Source organism: Microcaecilia unicolor, chromosome 1 (genome assembly GCF_901765095.1).
Source record: "Microcaecilia unicolor chromosome 1, aMicUni1.1, whole genome shotgun sequence".
Taxonomy (NCBI): Eukaryota; Metazoa; Chordata; class Amphibia; order Gymnophiona; family Siphonopidae; genus Microcaecilia; species Microcaecilia unicolor.
Window position 1 is genome coordinate 626,837,953 of NC_044031.1, and position 17,568 is coordinate 626,855,520.

Here is a 17,568-nt window from a genome sequence, read left to right on the forward strand (position 1 = left end):
AGACAGACAGCAGATACAATGTGGTCAATAGTAAAGGTCAAGGCAGGCAGCGTGGTCAGAGGTCATCAAGGTTAAGACATTCAGCAGGTACAACGTGGTCAGCAGTCAGCAAAGGTCAAGGCAGGCAGGCAGTGAGGTCAGAAGTCAGCAAAGGTCAAGGCAGGTAGGCAGTGTGGTCAGAAGTCAGCAAAGACAGGCAGACAAGGTCAAGGCAGACAGACAAATGAAAGCGCACTCATAGAAGCTGTTGCTGAAGCCCTGAAGGAGCTGCGGAGCCGGTTGAGGAGGGAGCACATTGTTGATGTCCAGAACTGTCTGTAGGCTGATGCAGTCAAAAATGCGAGGGAGGAGCCCCCTTTCAGAGCTACGGAGATTCGCACATGGGAGAGAGAGAACTACGCTGCAATTCCACCGGCCAGAGCAAGCCTCCACATTGCCAGTCGCCGGTGCCACTCACCGCCGGACACCCCCAGGTATGAGGGCGTGACAGTTAATTGAGATGTTTCACATTTGGAGTCTCGCCCAGGAAAGGGATCTAGGTGTTATCGTTGATGATACATTGAAACCCTCTGCTCAATGTACTGCGGTGACTAAGAAAGCAAATAGAATGTTAGGAATTATTAGAAAAGGAATGAAAAACAAAACTGAGAATGTTATAATGCCTTTGTAATCACTCCATGGTGCAACTGCACGTCGAATACTGTGTGCTGGTCACCGCGTCTCAAAAAAGATATACTGGGATTAGAAAAGGTACAGAGAAAAACTATGAAAATGATAAAGGGGATGGGACAACTTCCCTATGAGGAAGGACTAAAGCGGCTAAGGCTCTTCAGCTTGAAGAAAAGGTGGCTGAGGGGGAGATATAATAGAGGTCTATAAAATAATGAATGGAGTGGAACGGGTAGACGTGAATCGCTTGTTTACTGTTTCCAAAAATACTAGGGCTGGGGGCACGCAAAGAAGCTAAGTAGTAAACTTAAAATGAATCGGAGAAAATATTTCTTCACTCATTGAATAATTAAACTCTGGAATTCATTGCCAGAGAATGTGTTAAAAGCCGTTAGCTTTCGGGGTTTAAAAAAGGTTTGGATAATTTCCTAAAAGAAAAGTCCATAAGCCATTATTAAGACGGACTTGGGAAAATCCACTGCATATTCTAGAATGAGCAGTACAAAAACTGTTTTGCTGTTCTGGGATCTTGCCAGGTACTTGTGACTTAGATTGGCCAGTGCTGGAAATAGGATGCTGGGCTTGGTGGACCTTTGGTCTGTCCCAGTATGGCATCGCTTGTGTTCATATGTACGTCTTGACTTTCATCTGAAGCTATTCTTGATCCACTACAATCTGGCTTTCATCCTCTACATTCTATAGAAAGAGATGTTGACAAACTCTCCAGCAACTTGTTCATGGCCAGATCCAATGGCCTTTACTGAATCTTAATTTTTCTTCATCTGCCTGCTGCTTTTGACACTGTTGATCACTACCTACTCCTTGGCATGCTGTCCTTACTTGGATTTCAGGCTCTGTGCTATCTTGGTTTTCTTCTTATCTCTCCCATCACACATTTAGTATTTGCCATGGTGGATCCTCCACTACTATCCCATTATCAGTATCTCCAGGCTCTGTCTTGGGACCGCTTCTGTTTTCTATCTATACTTATTCCCTTGGTGTTCTGATCTCCTTCCATGGATTTCAGTACCATTTTTACAGGAAATGTCTCCCAGATCTACCTCTCCACACCAGACATTTCACCAGGAATGCAAGCCCAAGTCTTATCCTACTTGTCTGACATTCCTGCCTGGATGTCTCACCGCCATCTGAAACTGAACATGGTCAATACTGAGCTGCTTATCTTTTCCCCTAAACCCATCTCTCCTCTTGCCCCGTTCTCTATTTCTGTAGGTAATCCTCTTCTCTCATCCTCTCTATTTCCTTAGCTTTTAACCTTGTGTCATCTTTTACTTCTCTATCTTTCTCTGCACATATCCAACAGACTGTTAAAACCTGTTGTTTCTTTCTCTATATCACAAATCTTTGTCCCTTTCTTTCTTTCTTTCTTTCTTTTCTTTTTTTTTATTTTTTTTATTGATTTTCAAAACATGACAAGTGATAACTATACATTAGAAGACATAAACCATGTTCAATGCTACATTAGGTAAAATGAGAGAAAAAGAAAGGAAAAAAAAAGGGGGGGGGAGTATATGCACAAACGATATACAACGAGAGAGAAGCAGCAAAGAACCTTAGGCACAGCGTGGTACAACTTGAAAATAAGACACAAGTGGGGACCATTTCTTCTCATGCAAGGCAAACTTAAATGATTTTTTGGCAAGATAAGTTTCATATTTGTATGTTTTAAACAGTAAAGTCCACCATTCTTGATATGTGACCAGGCTCAGGGATTTCCAATGCAAAAAAATGGCCTTTAAAGCCAATGAGAGCATGGTATTAACCAGTGCACAGTCACTAGACGACAAGGTGCTCGGAAAGCAATGGTCTTTAAATATCACATATTGATATAGTAGTGAACCCGGAAGATGGAAAACTTTTACCATCAAGGACCAGCTATCCGCCCAGAAACCCTGAACATACGAACAATCAAAGATGAGGTGCATTAGATTGCCCCGTTTGGACTGGCGAGGTCAACAAAGACTAGACAGTGAGGAATCGAGGACATGGAGTCTAATAGGCGTTCATAGTGCCCTATGCATGAAGAAATACATAGATTGCAACATCGACGAGGATTTGGAGTATTTAAACAAGGATCTCCAAGTCCGCTCCCACATCGTATCTGAGATAGACTGCTGAAGATTGTCTTCCCAGCACTTACGTAGGCCTGCACATCTAGAGGGAAGGCAGCTGAGCATCATTTGGTAGATATGAGAAGCGACATGCCCGGCATGCTGAACCCATTGAGCAATGGTGACAAGATCGGGAATTTGTGGCATGTGCTGAATGTGGAGCGTACTCTTTCTAAGCATAGAACTAAGCTGCAGCCATTGACAGAACTGAGAGCTTTATAATGGAAACTCCCTGCACAGAGCTGGAAAAGGTTTCCACACGTGACTATTAACATCAATAAAATCTTTAAGGGCCCATATTCCAATACGCTGCCATTGGGCCCAAGAGACTTGCTTGCAATCAATTCGAAACCGAGGATTATTCCAGATGGACATGTGAAGTTTTAGCCCACGGTGTATCCAAAGATCTGTCAAAGGAGGATAACAGCTGATGAGTAGTTCTGACAATGGGGTTAGAGGCAACAGCAGCGGGGAGACACATAGCAATAAGGTAAATGTGCAGTAAGGGGTCTAGAATAGAGCGCTCAAAGAGAAGCCACCTGGGCAGAGAGGTCTCATCTAAAGGACCAATCCACTCTAGTCCCTGACGCAGAACGAAAGCTTTGTGATACAACAATAGGTCAGGAACTTTAACGCTACCTTGCAATTTAGACATCTTCAATTTACATAAGGCAATTCTGGGCACTTTGGAGTTCCATAGAAAATTGGATAACAACCTTTCAAGCCTCTTATAGAAGGTGGAAGGAAAAAGAAGAGGGATCATACTCAGAACATAAGTAATCTTGGGCACTAGCATCATCTTAATAGTGTCCAGTCTCCCCCACCAACTAATGTTTAAGGGAGACCACTACGACGCAGTAGCAGCAATTTTTTCAAATATTTTGTCAGAGTTAAGCTTAATGGTGGTGGGGAGGTCCCTGTCAAAATAAACACCAAGGTATTTAAGAGAGGTAGCCAACCACTTGAGAGGAATACCTGGAATAGAAAAGGGAATGCAAATATCATTCAAGGGCATCAGCTCTGTTTTGTCCCAATTTATTTTATAGCCAGAAATACTGGAGAATAGGGTGATTAAAGTAATAAGAGCCCTTAGAGACAAGATCGGATTGGTGAGGTATAGCAAAACATCGTCAGCATATACTGAAAGCTTGAACTCCTCCTTACCTAGAGCGATACCAGAAATATCTTCTGACTGGCGGATAGCTGCTAGCAGAGGCTCTAGTGCCAGGTTAAACAACAACGGAGAAACAGGACAACCTTGCCTGGTGCCCCTATGTAAAGTAAATGAGCCTGAAAATTCGCCATTAGCAACAATACGAGCTGAAGGTGAAGAATACAGCAACTGCAACATGCGGATGAAAGGTTCCGGGAAACCAAAATGACGAAGAACCGAAAATAAGTACTTCCACTCTACCTGATCAAAGGCTTTTTCAGCGTCCAGAGAGACAGAAAGTATAGGGTAGTCCTGGGACTGGGCAATGTGGATAATGTGACACAGCAACCTAGAGTTATCAGCCCCATATCTACATTTGATGAAACCAGCCTGGTCTCTGTGTATGAGCGAGCGCATGACTTTTTCAAGCCTACAACATAGAATTTTAGCATAAATTTTATAGTCTGTGTTCAGAAGCAAAATTGGTCTATAGTTCTCAACAAGAGTGCAGTCTCTGTTAGGCTTAGGTAACATAGTAATATTAGCATCCAGGAATCGGCCTGGCGAGGGCAGCTCAAGGAGAACCTGATAATAAGACAGTAGGTGAGTGGATACGGAGGATGCAAATACTTTGTAAAACTCCGCAGGTAAACCATCGGGACCTGGCGTCTTAGCAGAGTGCAGGTTTTTGATTGCAGAAACTATCTCATCATGAGAGATGGGTTGACGCAGCTGGCTAATGTGGTGCTCCGAGAGGCGAGGCAGATGCAACGATGCCAGGAAAGTGGAGATCACTGCATCCTGTGGTGCAACCTCTGAGGTGTATAGCGAGTGATAGAAGGATTGAAAAGCCTCCAATATTAGGGGTGAAGCGGTAAGTGTAGAACCAGAAGGTGACCGGATAGCCGCTATACGCTGCTTTATTCTTCTGCCTTTAAGGTAAGATGTAAGTAGTTTACCAGCTTTGTTAGCATGTGAATAATATATTAAAGACTGCCGGAAGGTAACTGCATCACAGATACGTGACAGTAGTGAGTTGTATTGCATTTTCAACGCCCTAAGTTTTTGGAGCGAAGATGCAGATGAGGATGCATATAAACTAATTTCCAACTGACGAATTTCATGCTCTAGCTTCAAAATATTAATATTAGTAGGCTTGCGTAGATGTGACGAGTAGCTGATGATTTCACCTCTCAGCCAGGTTTTGTACGCTTCCCAAGCTGTTGCAAAGGAAGACACAGACTCTCTATTGGCTTCAAAAAATTCAGTAGATTTTTGAGAGATGTGCTGGAGGAATGAAGCATCCGACAACAGAGTGGTGTTAGGTCACCAATGAGCCACTTTAGATTGGGTAGGAGACCAGTGAAGATCGCAGGATACAGCTGCATGATCAGAAATTGATATTTCATGGATCTGAGCAGAGGACAACATGGGGATCAAATCTTTGGTTCCCAAAAAATAGTCTAGCCTGGAATACGTGCAATGAGGGGCTGAGAAGAAAGAATAATCTCTGGGTGTTGGATGAAGCAGTCTCCAAAGATCAGTCCAGCCATTGGAGTGCATGAGGTCAGTTAGTACAGCCCTAACTTTGAACTTAGTGGGCCGACAATTTGAAGGTCTGTCCAGGCAAGGATCAATAGGGAAGTTGAAATCACCTCCAATGATGGTATTACAGACGAGAGCAGTCGGGCCAGACAGATTGACTTTGTGGAAAAAATCGGGATCATCAGAATTAGGTGTGTAAACGTTGATTGAGGCAATGGGGTGGCCTTCAAGGGTGTCTTCTAATTGGGACCATCTTCCTTCACTGTCTTGAGTATGAGAAACTAACTGGAAGGGCAGGGATTTGAGCAAGAGAATAAGTACACCATTTGTCCTGCCCTTTGCCGGGCTGGGATAACACTGATCAAACCATTTACCCATAAGCTTATAGCTTTCTTGTGCATCTAGATGGGTTTCTTGTAAAAAAAAAACTGTCTGCCTTTTTTTCCTTTAGGTAGAAGATAAGTTTTTTTTTCCTTTTAATGGGACTTCAGAGTCCTTTGATGTTAAGGGAGAGTATTCGCAGTAGCATTGTAGATACTATTGACGGGGATTACAAACCAGGCTATGCTGTTCCAAAATGTGCATATAGAGGAATAGGAACAAAAATAATAAGCTAGGGGGAAACTCCTCAAAAAGACAGAGCAAAACCAAGATTGAAAAACTCGAGGTTCCCAAAAAACAAAACAAAAAGGAAAAGCCAAACATATTCCACTGGAAAAAGAGTGGAACAGAGGAAGAAGAATCCATAAAAGGGCACATGAGTCCTGCACGGATTGCAAGGAGGTCCGACGCCAGCAAAACCACATCTGTGAGCTATATAACCATTCACATAGCAGCCAGGTAAGTAAATTTCTGCTAGACGACATCAAATTGTAGAGCAGGCTTTACTGTCAAGCACTCTTTGCAGATCTGCTGGGTCAGTATAGTGCTTAGTGTTCTGTAGTGTTACACGCATGACAGCCGGGTACAGCAAACCATACTGAGCACTGAGTAATAATTAGGTCTGCCACCTCTGTTGCGCAGCGGAAGCCATGAGCTTTCTACTATCCTGATAAGGATTGCATGTTCCCTCCAAATACTTAATTACCCCAACCTTGTACCTGCTCATGACAGTTCTATACAGTCAGAGCAGCAGCAGGCTTCTCAATTAGAAAGAAACCCAGTATTCAGTAGATATAATAGTATAGACTGGGCACTGACAAGCTCCATAATCAGAAGAACTCACTGGGATATAACTACTACTACTACTACTATTTAGCATTTCTATAGCGCTACAAGGCATACGCAGCGCTGCACAAACATAGAAGAAAGACAGTCCCTGCTCAAAGAGCTTACAATCTAATAGACAAAAAATAAATAAAGTAAGCAAATCAAATCGATTAATGTGAACGGGAAGGAAGAGAGGAGGGTAGGTGGAGGCGAGAGGTTACAAGTGGTTACGAGTCAAAAGCAATGTTAAAGAGGTGGGCTTTCAGTCTAGATTTAAAGGTGGCCAAGGATGGGGCAAGACGTAGGGGCTCAGAAAGTTTATTCCAGGAGTAGGGTGCAGCGAGACAGAAGGCGCGAAGTCTGGAGTTGGCAGTAGTGGAGAAGGGAACAGATAAGAAGGATTTATCCATGGAGTGGAGTGCACGGGAAGGGGTGTAGGGAAGGACGAGTGTGGAGAGATACTGGGGAGCAGCAGAGTGAATACATTTATAGGTTAGTAGAAGAAGTTTGAACAGGATGCGAAAACGGATAGGGAGCCAGTGAAGGGTCTTGAGGAGAGGGGTAGTATGAGTAAAGTGACCCTGGCGGAAGATGAGACGGGCAGCAGAGTTTTGAACCGACTGGAGAGGGGAGAGGTGACTAAGTGGGAGGCCAGCAAGAAGCAGGTTGCAGTAGTCTAAACGAGAGGTGACAAGGGTGTGGATGAGGGTTTTGGTAGAGTGCTCGGAAAGAAAGGGGCGGATTTTGCGGATGTTGTAAAGAAAGAAACGACAGGTTTTGGCGGTCTGCTGGATATGAGCAGAGAAGGAGAGAGAAGAGTCAAAGATGACCCCAAGGTTTCGAGCTGAGGAGACAGGGAGAATGAGAGAGCCATCAACAGAAATAGAAAACGGGGGGAGCGGGGAGGTGGGTTTATTACAATCTCACCAATAGCAGTACAGGCAAATCAGGCATTCACATAGCGGAACAGCTCTTCATGACACGTCCTCTCTCCCCAGCCTTCTGGAGTCTTCTGATTCTAATACCCTTCTGACTCCCCTTTTTATACCATTTTGACCCTATTCATTTCAGTGGACCCCAGCTTTCTCACCAGAGCTCTTTGCCCTTATCAGTTGATCAGAAGTACTTCACATGTTCTCAAGCCCTAAGTATAAACAAATTATGTTTAGGACAACATCTTCGAAGAAATAACGTCACAGATCATTTTGTCCTCCTCAGCTCCCCCTCCCTTTTACTTGCACCTGACCCTCTACTCGCATTAGCCAAAACATCTTAGCTCATGACTTCTCGCAGGTGCCAGTCCCAGGATTGTTGACAAGAGCAAATGCCCCCTCCCTTGCCAGCTCTAGGAACTCATTTCAGCTTTGTGCTGCAGTGAAATGTATTTTGAATCAAAGATGATTTTTTATTTTAAGAGGCCTAGCTCTTAGCCTGAGACAGTATATTTCTACAGCACCCAGAGCCTTCAACTTAGGGCGCAGTTGTAGAAAGAGACTTCTCTTCTTAGCAGTGGCTTTAGAAAGGTCAGGGACGAGCAGGAGTTTTGCGGTGCCATAGAAGACAGGAGATTTAACTCTGGCAGCGCTCAAAACTGTCATCATTTGCTCATGGCGCACAAATTTAACAACTACTGGACGAGGATAATTTTTTCCAGGTACAGGGCGCATTGAAACACGATACGCTTGTTCTATGTCAGCATCAAAGTTAGGAGAAAGCGCCTTAATGCTCTGAATAAGTGTTGTTAAAAATGGAAGAATATCATTACCCTCAGCTTGCTCAGGGATTCCCAAGATTCGAATATTGTTCCGCCGCAAGTGATTTTGAAGATCCTCGATCTCCCGCTGCATCAGCTCCATCTTTTTTTTTTCTTTTTTTAATCCTCTATTCAAATTTTATAAAATCTCACAAAACAATGAGACATTGCAATCCGCATTAAATTTACAGGAAAAAAATTATTAAAGAAAAAGAGTTTAGATCTTTCGTCCACAATTAAAGAAAATCTGGTTCCAAGACTTTAGAAATACAATATAAAAAGGAAAAGAAGAAGAAAAAACAACAACACACTTGCTACCTCTGTAAATCTAACTCCAGCCTGCTATTCAGGGAGGGCATACAACATTCACTTCAACTCTTGCATCTAGAAAATCTTTAAGCTGCTTTGGGTCCATAAATTGATACTGTTTAGTCTCTAGCAATAAGTTACAAATGCAAGGAAAACGTAAAACAAAACTTGCTCCTACAGCCTCGACTCTGGGGCGCAGCGCCAAAAAGGCCCTCCGTCTCATCTGCGTTGACTTAGAGAGATCAGGAAAAATTCTGGGTTTTGAACCCATAAACAGTCTTTCTAAGTGTCTTAAGGAAAGTCTTAGAACAGCATTCCGGTCTGGCTCCAACACAAAGGTGACCAACATAGTAGTCCTCTGAGTAATAACTTCCAACGAGTTTTCGAGGAAGGAAGTAAGATTCATTGCTTCTCCCATTGGTTGCAAAGGGGATTCTCCCACCTTCCCCTTGGGGTTCCAGGTGTATTGGGCACGCGTAATAGGAGGCAGTGAGTCTTTATCCATCCCTAGAATCTCAGTCATATACTTTCTCACCATCTCCAAAGGAGGAATTAGAGGAGACTTGGGGAAATTAAGAAACCTTAGATTAAGTCTTCTAGCCTGGTTCTCCAGGTATTCCAAACGTTTATGAAGAAAATTGTTATCCTTAACCAAGGCTGTTTCTAAAGTCCCCATTTCTAGAATTTTAGATTCCACTTTTTCCATTTTAAAGGACTGCTGCGCAGTCACCTGTGCCTGCATCAGAACGGCTTCTGAAAGAACTTTAATATCGTCAGTATTTTCTTTAATCATAATTTGCATAGAGGAGTGTGTGCTGTAAACCATATCCCATAGTGACTCAAGCGTCACAACGGCTGGTTTGGTTATACCACTTGTTGGTAAAGGGGAGTGTGGCAGGGCCTCACGACGTGAAAGTTTGGACACTATGTCCTGAGGTAATACCTTCAAGGCCAACGAAGCCGAAGTCTCTTGGTCCTGGGTCCCGCTCATATTCGCTGTAGTCTGCCCCTCTTGCAGCTCTGGTTTCACCCCTCCGGTGTCCTTTTCTGCTTGGGCTACTGCAAACAGCTCACTCCCCGGTTGTCGTGGTGCCGTGCATTCCACGAGGCTCAAAGAAACCCCGTCTCCGCTCTCCATTGACGCCTGCGCGTCGATAGCTGCAGAAGGAGTTGAAGTACTCAAAGGTCCTGTTTGCGTCTTTGGAAACTGCAGCGTTGTTTGTTTCATCGACGAAAAGGTTCCAGGAGTTGAGGGGACCTCCTTCACCTTTCTCCTCCGCTTCCCCATCGTAATCGATGGGTCGAAGAGCGCGAAAGAAGCAAAAACCTGCACCTTCCTCTCAGAGCAAATTCAGGTGCGTGTGGTCAAAGTGCCATCTTGGAACCCATCAGCTCCATCTTGTTTAACTTTCGGGACATCTCCTGCTGAAAGTCATCATGGGCAGACATCCTGTCCTCTAAGAATTTGAAGTGGACATTAAACTGTGTAAATCGGGTGTTGATTTCAGCAAGCTCTGCCTTAATTTCGACGGTGGAGGCGAGGTTCTGCTGCATAAGATCACGCAGCAATTTAAGGTCCTCAGTAAACGACGCTGAGTACTCACTAGGCAATGGCTTCTGAAGCGAATTACCATCAGACTTATTCCGCTTGGAGGCTGGATGGGAGGCGTGCCGTTGCTTTGGGTGGTTTTAGTCACCATTCGTTCCGATGTTGAAATGCCACAGGAGCAAGGGAAAGGTATGAAACTGGCTGCTACGATCTGGTAAAAAACTATTGCTGACGGGAGGAGCGGCTCTAGGCGTCCAGGCCAGTTAAGTCTCGTGTCCCTTTCTTTCTTGGCACGCTACCAAAACCCTTTCCCACCCTCCTCATGTGTAGATTTTTTCAACTTGTTTTTTTTTTTTTTTTTTTTTACAAGTTTCCCACTAAATCATCTTTCTCCCCTTTAATCTGTTCAGAATTCTGCTACGTGACTTATCTTCCATCAGTGTCGCTATTCTCAAATAACCCTCTCCTCAAGTCACTTCATTGGTTTCCTATCCGTTTCCACATACAGTTCGTACTCCTTTTGCTGACTTACAAGTGAATTCATTCTGCAGCTCCACAGTATCTCTCCACTCTTATCTGTCTCTACACTTCCTCTCAGCAAACTCTGTTCATCGGGTCAGTCTCTAATCTGTACCTTCTATACCGCAAACTGACTCCATTCCTTCCATCTTTCTGCATCATATGCCTGGAATAGACTTCCTGAGACTTCCAAGCTCCATCTCTAGCCCTATTTAAATCTAGGCTAAAAGCTCACCTTTTTGAATCTGCTTTTAACTTCTGATCCCCTTTTCACCTGGTCAATACATGTTTCAATCATTCCCATAATAAATTAACTCTCTAATCCCTTATTTGTTTGTCTTGAATAGATGATAATTTCTGTCAAATAGGGACTGTCTCATATGTGGTTATAAGTAACACAGCAAATGTGTAGTAGCACAGAGAATGCACTACCTACAGCCCTGAAAACTATTGATGAAATAACTAACTTTCACAAATCTCTGAAGACACACCTCTTCAACAAGGCCTACAAAGATAACCCATAGCCTCACCAACCCATCCAGCTATTAAAGCCCACCTTCTACACTATCCTGCCTAACACCTTCCTTCTCTCTTCCCCTACTTAATCTTTGTACATTACCAATTGTATCTGATATCCTGGAATTGACTATGTCATAACAATACTCTGTAAGCCACATTGAGCCTGCAAGTAAGTAGGAAAATGTGGGATACAAATGCAATAAATAAATAAATAAAATAAGTACTAGTATTTTTACAAGTTTATTTACAAGTTTTTGCTGTTAAGTCACTTTTGAGTTATATATTCAGTGGGGTTATAACAGCACGTAGTTTAAGATCTAATCTGTTCTCAAGTTTAATCAAGTTTCAGCTTTTATCTTTATTTGATATAACGGCTGGCAAAAACGAATTAAGTGGTTTACAGTAAAATATCAGAAATTGGGTGAACATAAGAGTAGCCATACTGAGTCAGACTCATGGTCTATCTAGCCCCAGTATCCTGTTTTCCAAGCAGTGACTAAGCCAGGTCACAAGTACCTGACAGAAACCCAATTGGCAGCAACATTCCATGCTACCAATCTTGGAGCAAGCAGTTATTTCCCCATGTACACTATGGACTTTTCCTTCAGGAATTTGTCCAAACCTTTTTTTTAAACCCAGATACGCTAACCACTGTTACTACATCCTCCAGCAAAGAGTCCCAGAGCTTAACTGTTCGTTGAGTGAATGTTTCCTCCTATTTGTTTTATTTTCATGTAACTTCCTTGAGTGTCCCCCTAGTCTTTGTACTTTTGGAACAAGTAAAAAATCAATTTACTTCTACTCATTCTACACCACTCAGGATTTTATAGATCTTAATCATATCTCCCCCTCATCCGTCTCTTTTCCAAGCTGAAGAGCCCTAACCTGTTTAGCCTTTCCTCTTATGAGAGGAGTTCCATCCCCTTTATCCTTTTGGTCACTTTTCTTTGAACCTTTTTTAATTCTGCTATATCTTTTTTGAGATACGGCGAGCAGAATGAAACGCTATACTTAAGGTGCGGTCTCACCATGGAGTGATACAAAGGCATTATAGTATTTTCGATCGTATTCACTATCCCTTTCCTAATAATTCTTAGTATCCTGTTTTACTTTTTTGGCCGCTGCCGCAGACTGAGCAGAAGATTTCAGCGTATTATCTACAACGATACCCAGATCTTTTTCTTAAGCACCGACCCCCAAGGTGGAACCCTAGCATCAGGTAGCTATGATTTGGATTATTCTTTCTAATGTGCATCACCTTGCATTTGTTCACATTAAATGTCATCTTCCACTTGGATGCCCAGTCTTCGAATTTCCTAAGGTCTTCCTGCAATGTTTCCCAGTCCACATGTGTTTTAACAACCTTGAGTAGTTTTGTCATCTGCAAATTTAATACCTCGCTCATCGTTCCGATTTCCTTGTCATTTATAAATATGTTAAATAGCACCATTCCCAATACAGATCCCTGCAGCACTCCACTATTCGCCCTCCTCCACTGAGAGAAATTACCATTTAACCCTACCCTCTTGTTTTCTGTCCAATAACCAATTCCTAATCCACACCAGAACCTTGCTTCCTATCCCATGACACTCTAATTTTCTCAGGAGTCTCTCATGAGGAACTTTGTCAAAAGCTTTCTGAAAATCTAGATACACTACATCAACTGGCTCACCTTTATCCACATGTTTATTCATGCCTTCAAAGAAATGAAACAAATTGGTGAGGCAAGACTTCCCTTAGCTGAACGCATTTTGACTCTGTCCCATTAAGCCATGTTTGTCTGTGTGTTCTGTAATTTTATTCTTTATAATAGTTTCCACTATTTTGCCTGGCACCGACGTCAGGCTTACCGGTCTGTAATTTTCCGGATCACCTCTAGAACCCTTTTTACAGATCAGCATCACATTGGCCACCCTACAGTCTTCACTTACTACGGATGATTTTAATGACAGGTTACATATTACTAACAGCAGATCAGCAATTTTCATGCTTGAATTCTTTGAATACCCTTGGATGTATGCCATCCAGTCCAGGTGATTTACTACTCTTTAATTTGTCAATTTGTCTCAGTACATCTTCCAGGTTTACCGAGATTTGTTTCAGTTCCTCCGTATCATCACCCTTGAAAACATTTCTGCTACAGGCAGATCTTTTACATCTTCTTCCATAAAGACAGAAGCAAAGAATTCATTCAGTTTCTCCGCTATGGCCTTGTCCTCCCTGAGCACCCCTTTTGCTCCTTCATGATCTAATGGTCCCACCAATTCACTCGCAGGCTTTCTGCTTCTGATGTAAATAGTTGTTAATTCGAGTTTTAGCCTCTGCAGCAAGTTTCTCTTCATATTCTGTTTAGCCTTCTTTACTAATGCTTTGCATCTGACTTTCCAGTGCTTATGTTGCTTCTTACTTTCTTCATTTGGATCCTTTTACAATTCTTCGAAGGACAATCTTTTGGCTGTAATAGCCTCTTTTACTTCACCTTTTAGCCATGCTGGCTATCGCTTTCTCTTTTTTTCCACCTTTGCAAATACGTGGAATGCATCTGGACTGGGCTTCCAAGGTGGTATTTTTGAATAACATCTACGCCTGATTTAGTGTCCTAACCTTTGCAGCCAATCCTTTTAGTTTCTCTTTAACCATTTTCCTCATTTTATTATAGTTGCACTTCCGAAAATTAAATGCAGCTACAGTAGTTTTCCTTTGCGGGGTCATCCCAGATAGCTCAAACTTGATCATGTTAGGATCACTGTTTCCCGGGGGAAAATAGTATGGAAACTAGTTGATAAAGTTAGCTTTTTTATATATTTTATTCTGTCTATCAGTAACCTACAATTCCTCCTTTAAACCCCAATCTTTAAGTTCCCAAAGCACAGAGCAAAATAATCACCAGAGAAATGTCCTTCTCTCAGAACGTCTAGGTGGAAAAAAGCAGACAAGACTTCCACAAAAAGAATTGTATGTGCAAGTCAGATTCAATAAATATGCCAATGTATAGTAATCATTAATTCTTAACAAGACAGGGAACTATCAAGGTGAATGTGTAGACCCTCACACCATGGTCAGGGTCCAGCCACCTCTGATTTAATAAATTCAGTAAGTATGCCAATGTACAGTCATCATTATTCTTAACGACACAATAGGGATCTAGTAGGATAAAAGTGTAGTCCCTCACTGTCACCACAGTCAGGGTCCGTCCACCGTTCCACTGATGAGGGCTGATTTAATTAGAAGGAAAAGATTGCTGAAAGTAATAGATTTTAAGTTCTCTGTTACATTGTTCCAGAGCATAGGAGCAATTGTGCAGAAACAGGAAAGTCAAGTGAAATCAAATTTAGTTTGTGCAAGAGAAGGGATGACCAGTAGATTTTGAGTGGAAGTTTGAAGTACAAGTGGTGATATGTATGGAACAAGACAGAAAGAAACAAACATAGTCTGACCAGAATAGAGCACTTGATGAATGGTGATCAATACTTTAAATGGATGTTGAATGAAATAGGAATCCAGTGTTCTGTGAACAGGAAAGGAGAGACATAATTAAGGTTGTTGTTGTTGTTGTTTTTATAATAGAGAACCTTCACTGCAATATGTTGAATTATTTGTAGCCTCTAAAGATGAGAAAGCTGAAGACCTTGTAATAAGGAATTGCAGTAGTCAAGACGTGAGAGCACTACTGAGCGCTTTTCTTGCTAAAATACAAACCAGTCATACTCACTCTGGCCTGTTTTAACATGCTTTGAGCTTTCACAGTAGAAAAATGTGGAACAAACCAGCATCTCCCTTCCTTGGTTGGCTTTTCTGCTCACTTGCTTTGTAGCTGTTATTTAATGAATGTCTTAGACGCTCTCTTTTGCTATATGAGATTAGAAGCTACTGTTTGATTGGTTCTCTTTATCTTCCTCAGCTATGTTCTGACTCTTATCACTGATGGGATGAGAAGTGTACGCGCCTTCCATTTTGACAAAGCAGCAGCCAGTGTTCTCACCACATGTGTAAGTTCTTCTGTTCCCTTCTCACCCTGTGTGCTGGACTATGACTGCTTTGTACATCGCATTGTAACACATCCTGAAACCCTAAAAATAGGCTGTGCTCATGTGTAACCCACAGATCGGCCACCCAACCCACCCAAAATACAACCATGGAATATTCATTAAATCTCATTCTAAGCATAAGAACCTAAGAATAGCCATACTGGGTCAGACCAGTGGTCCATCTAGCCAAGTATCCTACTTCCAGTGTCACAAGTACCTGGTAGAAAGTCTTCCTCCATGTACACCACCTTCTTTGCTCTTTTTTGTTTAGTGTGCTTGTGGAATCACCTAGATATTGGCTGCACAAGCTTAACCAAGTAAAGAATAATGATCTTTTTTTAGTCCATTTTTGTTTGTCATTTTTAGTTCATAGTATCCTGGCTAGATGAGCAGGCAAGTTTCTGTACTTGATCCAGCATACAGATCCCCAAATTTTAAATAATATTTATATCAGATTGTTATAGAACACCAATGACTGATCATAATTCTGGACCAACTTGTTCTCCCTCCCCCCTACCCCCAATCCTAGCTTTCATCCTTGTTCAAATAATGCATCAATGTCTTACATCTGTGATGTCTCCAAGTGGATTATTTGTTCTTCTATCATAACAGGAATGAGCCTCACATGGTATTTTTGGTATGTTCGGCAGAGCCCAAGGTCCTGTGCTTCCCCTGTTAAAAGCAGATTTGTTTTAACAGCTCAAATAAGGGTTTTTTTTTTTCTTAATCTGAAAACTGGATTAGTAGGACTTCTTCACTGTCCATCAGGCTAAACATTTTGCCAAAGATATTTTGCTTTGCCCAGTCAGTTTTCCTTCTGGTTTTTCCTTGTCATACCAGGCCAGTCCAGAACAAATGGGTTATGTCCATCCACCTGTAGAAGGAGACGGAGAGCAAAATAGTTCCAAGTGAACCGCCTCCTAAGGGACCAGTGCAACCATAGAACATTCAGTATGTTCTCTGTCTCAGCGGATGATGGACTGACAGTGCAGTTCTCTCTTGGTGCTTCATAACCAGCTCCTGCCCAGTTTGTAGCTGAGAGTCAGTTGAGCAGGAGGTTATTATCTTTAAAATTAAGCTCCTTTACAAGTTTGATGTTCATTTGATTAGAGCTGGGTGACACTCACTGAGTCTTCCCCCCGCCCCCCTTCCAATTCCTTCTCTGTTTAGCAGATTTATGAGGAGAAAGGCAAGCTTGTGCTTCCTTTTGTGTGAGTCAAGGCTTTGGTTTTCATTTTTACTCTGGGCTCAACGTTTCTTCTGTGAGGTAAGTTGTACATACATTTTCCCATACCTATGCAGCTTCAGCATCTCAGTAACTCTTGAGCTCCAACGATCAGGTGTTCTCCGAGGACAAGCAGGCTGCTTGTTCTCACGACTGGGTGACGTCCGCGGCAGCCCCCACCAACCGGAAAGAAGCTTCGCGGGACGGTCGGCACGCAGGGCACGCCCACCGCGCATGCGCGGCCGTCTTCCCGCCCGTGCGCGACCGCTCCCGCCAGTTCCTTTTTTTCCGCGCCTGGAGAGAGTCGTGTTTTGCGCTCTCTCTGTTCAGCCGCCGGATCGTCGATCGCGTTTACGCGGATCGTGCTTGTTTACAACTTTGGTTTTTTTTTTCGGTTCTCGTTACCGCCCGGTTTCTTTAAAAAAAAAAAAAAAAAAGAGAAACCCTGCGCGTGTGGGACACGCGCTCCCTTTTTTCCCTCGCTTCCAGCGGGGACGCCACGTTGCGGCCTAGTGGCCGCTCGGTCGTTGTTTTTCGTGGTGTGATTTTAGCCACCATTGACGACTTTGACTTCGCCGACGCGATTTTTCCGTCGATGTCCTCGAAGGTCCCGAGTGGATTTAAAAAGTGTGGTCGCTGCGGCCGGCCGATCTCGCAGACCGACACCCACGCTTGGTGCCTCCAGTGCCTCGGGCCGGAGCACAATCTCAAGTCGTGTTCTTTGTGTCTCGGTCTCCGGAAACGGACTCAGGTTGCGAGGCAAGTTCTGCGGGACCGTCTTTTTGGAACTTGCGCCGGCCCCTCGACGTCGACCTCGACGGCATCGGTATCGACGCCCGGCCCTTCGGTACCGGTATCGATGCCCGAGACATCGGCACCGATGGCAGCGACCCCAGGAGAACAGGTCCCGTCGGCCCGCCGGTCCGCCGGTGAGAGTGGGGGTGAGAGGCCGCGTGGG

At 43.2% G+C, this 17,568-nt stretch overlaps 1 protein-coding gene across 1 annotated transcript in view; it reads left to right on the plus strand.

Annotated features, from left to right (window-relative positions):
* Positions 1-17,568, plus strand: part of CPSF1 (cleavage and polyadenylation specific factor 1) — a 297,206-nt gene that overhangs the window by 101,051 nt on the left and 178,587 nt on the right. The window contains 1 exon segment of the mRNA XM_030220640.1: positions 15,259-15,346. Coding sequence (XP_030076500.1) covers positions 15,259-15,346 — 88 coding nt within the window.